The 9,371-nt window shown below is 41.5% G+C and overlaps 1 protein-coding gene across 1 annotated transcript; it reads left to right on the forward strand.

Moving 5' to 3' along the window:
- The first annotated feature begins 740 nt into the window (after positions 1–740).
- On the forward strand, positions 741–7,226 carry LOC128685848 (uncharacterized). Its single transcript, XM_070088155.1, has 2 exons — positions 741–3,120; positions 6,390–7,226. Exon 1 carries the CDS (start codon positions 1,508–1,510, stop codon positions 3,032–3,034), a length of 1,527 nt encoding a protein of 508 aa, XP_069944256.1. The 5' UTR covers positions 741–1,507; the 3' UTR covers positions 3,035–3,120; positions 6,390–7,226.
- Positions 7,227–9,371: the final 2,145 nt, after the last annotated feature.

Consider the following 9,371-nt stretch of genomic DNA (forward strand, 5'->3'; position numbering starts at 1 on the left):
ACAATTTTTTAGCCCTTCTTATTAGGCTGGTTAAGACTGACGAGTAACGTTTTGTTTGGTCTCTGGTTATGTGGCCCATTCTGTACTGTTTTTCGTATAGGTGTTTTGTATTTATGGATTTGAGGATACTGGATGTTAGCCAGGGACTGTTCAGTCTCTTTGTAGTCATCTGTTTAGTTTTTTTAGGGCAGTGCTTGTTATAGAGGTATTGGGTCTTTTTTAGAAAATTATTAATACATTCGTCAATATCTGTATAGATTTCTAGCTCAGTGTGCCAGTTAATGTTTGTCGCTACTGCTGTGAAGTTATTGATAGCTGCCTCATTTTGAAGTCTGAAAGTGACTTTAGTAGTGTCTAGGGGTAATTTGCCAAGGTTTGTTATGAGGAAGGTAGGGCAATGGTCTGTGGTATTATCTGTGATCATGCCTGATCTTAAGGGGGATATGGTGTTGGTCCAGATGTGGTCTAGTACATAAGAACATAAGAACATAAGAACAACGGAACACTGCAGAAGGCCTACTGGCCCATGCGAGGCAGGTCCAAGTCTCCTACCGGCTTAAGCCAATGCACCCAACCTAGTCAGGTCAGGTCACATTGACTTAAGGGAGGAACACGGCAACCGACCTGGTAGCACAAGCTATCAGGTCTAACTCACACCCACCCACATCTACTCATGTATTTATCCAACCTATTTTTAAAGCTACACAACGTTCTGTAGGGAAACACTAGTCTCTGTGTCATGCCCCTATGGTTAACCTTCCTTTAATATTACATTGCGGTCATTTCCTTTAATAGCTAAATTGGAAATGAACGTCCTTGTATTATTAAGATTAATTCTTATTAACAATTATAATTTATGTAACATGGCCATGATAAGTTTAATTGGAGCTATAGTAACCTGCCTGCCGCCCGGTGTGCCGGTGTGTAGTTAGCCGTGATGTTTGATGGTTATACCCCCCCTTTCCCCCCCCCCCTTTATGTTCAACTACTCTACTGAGTGTTGGTGAGTCACGTCACGTGACCCACTTTACCTGTATGCTCAAGGTTGAGGGACGAGCAGTGAAGAAGTAGCAGCCAACGAGAACACTCCTGCTCGTCTCTGGTAACTGGCCAAGATTTATTAGCCGGCCTGGACATATTCTGTTTTATTCTGACTGCTTCCAATTGGGAAACAAGACTTTAATGTATAAAGTAATCTCCATTTATATATATGTTATATCTAGGATATCCTCCTAATCCTCTGTTTTGAAAGCCTTATGTATATGTTGGATACTACAGAAGAAACATATATTCTTAACTTATATACGATAATTCGTATATTATAACTGGCTTTTGTTTTATTATGAATATACTTAATTAAAATTAGGCATTCCGGAGGATCATTATTATTACCCTAACCTCTCTGACCAAAATTGTTATGCTCTAAAAAGGAAATAGTTGTTACAATACTTGGAGTGTAACAAGTGGGGGCCTGTGTCCGGGAGCATAACACTGAATTTCCTTTAAAATGAATGTAGAAATGGCAGAGAGGTTTGAAGATATAACAAAGGAGAAATTACAAAATTTGAAGCTTCAATCTTGTTGGCAATTAGCACGAAGCTTGGGCATAAAATACGACAGGCATTTCACTGCCCAGACAGTCAGATGTATGATACAGAATGTCCTTTTTCCAGATGAGCAGGATCCAGAGATCGAGAATGGAGAAGCAGATATTCCTTCCTTTTTGAATTCTTTTCTACAGACGCCCGAGGCCGAAACTACGACGCTAACAACCCCTAATGGAGACGACGGACATGAACTTCCTGATACTCGGAAACGCTACGCTGCTACAACGACTCCAATTCCATCTCCAAGGACTATATGGGGAACAGAACTCAATCACACTAAAGAAACGGATCCAGGTAAACCATTTACAGATAGTTTTGAAACAGAACAAGAAGTCCTTTTGGATGATGAACACGTTCCACCTCAAATCTCTTTAGCCCTTTTGACTACTATTCAATCTAAGGAGAATTTTGAACGTCTAGAACGTATTTTATTGCTTCAAACCTCCTTTGTAGAAGCCCAGAGAAAGTTAAAAAGGGAGAATTTTGAACGTGAATCTTTGCTTTATGAACGGGAAGTACTGAGGAAGAAAAGAGAATCCAGTAATATGTATACAATCCCTTCATTTGACCTTGGTAAAGCAGCCTCTTTGATGCCTAAATTTACGGAGGATAATTTAGATTCATTTTTTGAAGCATTCGAAAATCAGGCGAAGGTGATGCAATGGCCTCCTAAATATTGGGCTGCTTTAATACATTCATCTTTAATAGGAAAAGCCCAAACCATAACTGCAAACTTACCTTTTGAACAATATTCTGATTATACTCAGGTAAAAGATTGTCTTCTGAAAGCTTATGATTTATTACCTGTCAGTTATTTGAAAATCTTTAGAACTCTGAAGAAATATCCTCAGCAGTCTTGGGTGGACTTTGCCAGGGAAAAGCTCTCTGCTTTCGAGCGTTGGCGTAGGGCCGCGGGAGCCGCCTCAGTCGAGTCACTTTCCCAGCTGATGTTGCATGAAGATCTTTTTAAATATTTTCCAGAGAGGGTGCATACTTATCTTTTGACATTTCCCACTACTAACTTGTTAGATACTGCTGCCCACGCAGATCACTTTGAAATTTCCCATGCTATAACCACAGAAATGTCTAAGGCCCCGGAAAAGAAATCTACCTCCCAAGGTTTTAGTTCAAGATTGACAGCTAGGAAAGCTCCAGCTGGCGAACCTTTGAAGGTGTATTCAGACAAAAAACAGGTGACAAACGGCTCTTTCTCCAGACAGTATCCTAAAGATCAATCACCACTGTGCCTTTTTTGTAAAAAGTTAGGTCATAGACAGTCCCAGTGTTGGCATAAACAGCGGGAAGATAAAACCCAACCAAGAGGGAGATATCCTACCCAGGTAATAAATTCCTCTCGGAAGTATGAAACTCGGGATGACGAATCTCTACCTTTTCAGGCCTCCTCTAGCAGACCGTCTAATAGATGACTTTACCACGACAGTGCTTCAGAAAAGGTCCGAGTAGCTATGGAACCCTACTTTTCCCAGGGGAAGTTCGGACTCTGTAAAGAGAGGTTAGTAAATATCACGACCTTTCGAGATACTGGCAGCTATCTCTCTTTATTAAGATCAAACCTGGTAAAGTTACCTACTAGTAGTGAACCCCGGCTAGACGTATTATTAGAGGCTTACGGAGGCACAATAATAAAGGTCCCTATTATAAGGATTTATGTAGAACTGCCTGGATATGTATGCTGGATCAATGTGGGACTTTCAGATAAACCTTTCCCCATTGCCGGCGTGGATCTATTAATCGGGAACGAAATTGATCAATTGGAGATACCCAGAGAGCCTCTGGTTTTAGATAATCCTTGTGATGTAAATTATGCCTTAGAAGCCTCTGAGGCAGGGCTAGATTTATTTCCCCTTAATGTGGTCACCAGAGCCATGGCTAAGAACTCTAACAATTTGGATATTAAACAGCCTTTAGAAATGTCCGATGAATTAGGTTTGAACTTCCTGTTTAGCGAAGCAATTCAGTCGAGACCCACAGGTGACAAAGTTTTACCAGTCCCTGCGGACCTAGCTAGAAAATGTAATAAAGAAGAATTTCTTATAGCTCTAAAGGACGATAAAAGTTTAACCAATAAGGATAAAGAGGAAGGTTACCTTTTAGATGAAGACGGTTTTCTTTGGAAGAGAAATAATGATAATGATTTGAGTTCAAAAGGAAACTTGTTAGTGGTGCCATCGTCCTTACGTAATATGGTATTTGAACTAGCACATGATAATCCACTGGGAGGTCATTTAGGATCTCGTAAGACAGAGAAAAAGATAAGGAAATATTTTTTTTGGCCTCAGATGAGGACTTATATTGCTGACAAACTACGGAAATGCCACGTTTGTCAAATAATAGGCAAAACGGCGCACAATCCCGCGTCTGCCCCTTTACTTCCAATAAAATGTCCTGAAGAACCTTTTGAAAGATTAGTTATTGATTGTGTAGGACCGTTGCCCCGCACAAAAAGGGGTAACCAGTATATCTTCACTATCATAGATATGGCAACTCGGTATCCTGATGCTATCCCCATGTCCAAAATTAATTCCAGAAATATAGTAAGAGCTTTAATACGCTTCTTTGCTCAAGTAGGCATACCACGTGAAATTCAATCTGACCAAGGTTCTAATTTTACGTCTAAGGTTTTTAAAGAGGCTATGTCTCGATTAGGAGTAAGACAGATCCTCTCTACAGCATATCATCCCCAGTCACAAGGAGTGCTAGAAAGATTCCACCAAACCCTTAAATCTACTTTACGTGCTTACTGTGAGCAATATTCTCGTGAATGGGACGAAGGTTTACCCTTTCTTCTCTTCGCCCTCCGTGAAGCTGAACAAGAAAGTACTAAATACTCTCCATTTGACTTGATTTTTGGACATCAGGTGCGAGGACCCCTAGCCATATTACGAGATTCTTGGATAGGGAAGAGAGGACCTCTTCATCCCAGTCCTCTACTTTGGAAAGAACCTCTCTCCAAATTAAAAAGCTTAGCTGCCGTGAATCTGTCAGAAGCTCAAGCCAAAATGAAGAAATCTTACGACCAAAAGGCTAAATCTCGTTCATTCTCTCCGAATGAATTAGTGTTAGTTAAAAACTTAATTCCAGGACATTCTTTAAAACCTAGATATTTGGGGCCATATGAAATAGTAGACAAAGAAAATGAGGTGAATTATCTGGTCCGTGAACCAGGACGTCGTAAGAAAATTAAGAGGTATCACATAGATAACTTAAAGAAGTATGAGTCTAGCCTTCTCCCTACTATTATTACCTCTATTCAACCTACATCCACTGAAATAAGGAATGACACTGTAAGGGAAGTAAGAGAATTTAGACTACATAATTCTGAAGTTTTAAAAGAACTAGACCATTTCCTGGAAGTTCTTCCTACCTCCCAAAAATCTCAAATCAAAGAGTTAATCACTAAATATAACTCTATCTTCAAAGATATCCCTACTCCTTGTACATTGGGTTTCCACGATATTGAATTGTTAGAAGATAGTCCAATAAAGCAATCCCCTTACCGGGTCTCTCCTGCTAAGCAAGAATTAATTCAACAAGAAATAAATACATTACTGGAATATAATTTGATAGAACCCAGTTGGACACCTTGGGCCTCTCCCTGTTTATTGGTCCCAAAACCCGATGGTACCGTACGCCTATGCACGGATTACCGTAAAGTAAATTCAGTCACCAAACCAGATGGGTTTCCATTACCAAGGATTGATGATTTAATAGATGCTGTAGCCGGTGCCAACTTTGTGACCAGATTAGACCTGCTGAGAGGGTATTACCAGGTGCCGTTAACTCCTAGGGCCCAAGAGATTTCCGGGTTCGTAGTTAAGAACGGACTATTTACGTATAAGGTTATGCCTTTCGGCCTGTGTAACGCCGCCTCCTCTTTCCAGAGAATTATGAACATTTTAGTCCAACCCTTAGAAGGTGTAGAGGCATACTTAGACGACCTGGTGGTTTTTAGTGATGACTGGCAGTCTCATTTAGAAAGATTAGAGCAACTACTGAAAGCATTGCAGAAATACAATTTCACTGTAAATTTACAAAAATGTGACTTTGGTAAAGCCCAGATTAAATATCTCGGTTTTAAAATAGGGAAGGGACTAGTAGCCCCCGACCAATTAAAGGTCCAAGCTATTTTAAATTTCCCGTCTCCTCAAGACAGGAAAGCCCTCCAACGATTTTTGGGGATGGCTACTTATTACAGGCGTTTTTGCCCAAACTTTGCTCAAGTTGCCTCCCCCCTGACTAGATTGACCAGTCCTAAATATAAATTTAATTGGGACGAGAATTGTGAACAAGCTTTTAAACGTTTAAAACGTTTCCTTTCCTCTGCCCCAGTATTGCGTGCACCCAATTTCCAAATTCCTTTCACCCTCCATGTTGATGCCAGTGATGCAGCTATAGGTGCTGTCTTATTGCAATCCTTCCAAAACGGTAATATTCTACATCCAATATGTTATTTTTCCTATAAATTAAAAGAATATCAAAGATCTTATTCAACTATAGAAAAAGAAGCCCTGGCTTTAGTGTTGTCCTTAGAACACTTTGACGTATACCTCGGTTATACTCCTCATGTGATAAATATTTACTCAGACCATAATCCTCTAACTTTCATAAATTCTATGAAATCAAAAAAGTTAGAATATTACGCTGGGCTTTAAGGATCCAACCTTACCGGATCTCCATTTTTCACATAAAGGGTTCGAGCAACGTGTTAGCCGATGCTCTCTCTCGCTCCTAATATGGCTTAACTACGGAAATTCTTTGCAGTCAAGCAGTTTCTGGACCAGTTCTAGCAAGTGGATGACTAACCTTGGAATGATGTACCTCCATCCCTATACCAGCTGGTTGGTTTCTTCTACTCCATCAGCATCTTAAACGCCGAGATATTTGCTTGTGGGCCGGGGTGTCATGCCCCTATGGTTAACCTTCCTTTAATATTACATTGCGGTCATTTCCTTTAATAGCTAAATTGGAAATGAACGTCCTTGTATTATTAAGATTAATTCTTATTAACAATTATAATTTATGTAACATGGCCATGATAAGTTTAATTGGAGCTATAGTAACCTGCCTGCCGCCCGGTGTGCCGGTGTGTAGTTAGCCGTGATGTTTGATGGTTATACCCCCCCTTTCCCCCCCCCCTTTATGTTCAACTACTCTACTGAGTGTTGGTGAGTCACGTCACGTGACCCACTTTACCTGTATGCTCAAGGTTGAGGGACGAGCAGTGAAGAAGTAGCAGCCAACGAGAACACTCCTGCTCGTCTCTGGTAACTGGCCAAGATTTATTAGCCGGCCTGGACATATTCTGTTTTATTCTGACTGCTTCCAATTGGGAAACAAGACTTTAATGTATAAAGTAATCTCCATTTATATATATGTTATATCTAGGATATCCTCCTAATCCTCTGTTTTGAAAGCCTTATGTATATGTTGGATACTACAGAAGAAACATATATTCTTAACTTATATACGATAATTCGTATATTATAACTGGCTTTTGTTTTATTATGAATATACTTAATTAAAATTAGGCATTCCGGAGGATCATTATTATTACCCTAACCTCTCTGACCAAAATTGTTATGCTCTAAAAAGGAAATAGTTGTTACAATACTTGGAGTGTAACACTCTGTAACTCTTGTAGGTTTTGTTACTGTTGGTAGCAACATATTACTAATATTGATTTGGGAGTAAGATTTGATTTGTTATATATAATAAGTTGAGCAATATATTGTACTATAAAAAGTAAAAACAAATAATGAGGTAATTGGTACTAGTTAGCAAAAGATAGTTAAAGGCCTTGAACAATGATATAATTGAAATATACACTAACTGCACACACAATATAGTCACTAATATAATATAAACTTACCTGGAGTTTACCTGGAGAGAGTTCCGGGGGTCAACACCCCCGCGGCCCGGTCTGTGACCAGGCCTCCTGGTGGATCAGAGCCTGATCAACCAGGCTGTTGCTGCTGGCTGCACGCAAACCAACGTACGAGCCACAGCCCGGCTGATCACGAACCGACTTTAGGTGCTTGTCCAGTGCCAGCTTGAAGACTGCCAGGGGTCTGTTGGTAATCCCCCTTATGTATGCTGGGAGGCAGTTGAACAGTCTCGGGCCCCTGACACTTATTGTATGGTCTATTAACGTGCTAGTGACACCCCTGCTTTTCATTGGGGGGATGTTGCATCGTCTACCAAGTCTTTTGCTTTCGTAGTGAGTGATTTTCGTGTGCAAGTTCGGTACTAGTCCCTCTAGGATTTTCCAGGTGTATATAATCATGTATCTCTCCCGCCTGCGTTCCAGGGAATACAGGTTCAGGAACCTCAAGCGCTCCCAGTAATTGAGGTGTTTTATCTCCGTTATGCGCGCCGTGAAGGTTCTCTGTACATTTTCTAGGTCAGCAATTTCACCTTCCTTGAAAGGTGCTGGAGTTTACCTGGAGAGAGTTCCGGGGGTCAACGCCCCCGCGGCCCGGTCTGTGACCAGGCCTCCTGGTGGATCAGAGCCTGATCAACCAGGCTGTTGCTGCTGGCTGCACGCAAACCAACGTACGAGCCACAGCCCGGCTGATCCGGAACTGACTTTAGGTGCTTGTCCAGTGCCAGCTTGAAGACTGCCAGGGGTCTGTTGGTAATCCCCCTTATGTGGGAGGCAGTTGAACAGTCTCGGGCCCCTGACACTTATTGTATGGTCTCTTAACGTGCTAGTGACACCCCTGCTTTTCATTGGGGGGATGGTGCATCGTCTGCCAAGCCTTTTGCTTTCGTAGTGAGTGATTTTCGTGTGCAAGTTCGGTACTAGTCCCTCTAGGATTTTCCAGGTGTATATAATCATGTATCTCTCCTCCTGCGTTCCAGGGAATACAGGTTTAGGAACCTCAAGCGCTCCCAATAATTGAGGTGTTTTATCTCCGTTATGCGCGCCGTGAAAGTTCTCTGTACATTTTCTAGGTCGGCAATTTCACCTGCCTTGAAAGGTGCTGTTAGTGTGCAGCAATATTCCAGCCTAGATAGAACAAGTGACCTGAAGAGTGTCATCATGGGCTTGGCCTCCCTCGTTTTGAAGGTTCTCATTATCCATCCTGTCATTTTTCTAGCAGATGCGATCGACATGATCACTCCCAGGTTTTTGACGTTGGTGTTTCGCTCTATTTTGTGGCCAGAATTTGTTTTGTACTCTGATGAAGATTTAATTTCCTCGTGTTTACCATATCTGAGTAATTGAAATTTCTCATCGTTGAACTTCATATTGTTTTCTGCAGCCCACTGAAAGATTTGGTTGATGTCCGCCTGGAGCCTTGCTGTGTCTGCAATGGAATCATGCAGATTCGGGAGTCATCTGCAAAGGAAGACACGGTGCTGTGGCTGACATCCTTGTCTATGTCAGATATGAGGATGAGGAACAAGATGGGAGCGAGTACTGTGCCTTGTGGAACAGAGCTTTTCACCGTGCCTGCCTCGGACTTTACTCTGTTGACTACTACTCTCTGTGTTCTGTTAGTGAGGAAATTATAGATCCATCGACCGACTTTTCCTGTTGACTCAAGAAATCGTAATGACACGATTGCAAACAAACCATACCCCCGGCCGGGATTGAACCCGCGGTCATAGAGTCACAAAACTCCAGACCGTCGCGTTAGCCACTAGACCAGCTAGCCACAATAAGATTCATCCAACTAGGTATATTTCTACACCATAGGAAGGTTAGCACAGGCACCTCTGTGACCACAAATGCACGTT

This window comes from Cherax quadricarinatus, chromosome 24, assembly GCF_038502225.1.
Source record: "Cherax quadricarinatus isolate ZL_2023a chromosome 24, ASM3850222v1, whole genome shotgun sequence".
Classification (NCBI taxonomy): domain Eukaryota; kingdom Metazoa; phylum Arthropoda; class Malacostraca; order Decapoda; family Parastacidae; genus Cherax; species Cherax quadricarinatus.

Excerpts from the sequence above, each read along its gene's own strand:
- LOC128685848 (XM_070088155.1), top strand. The coding sequence starts at position 1,508 with ATGAATGTAGAAATGGCAGAGAGGTTTGAAGATATAACAAAGGAGAAA.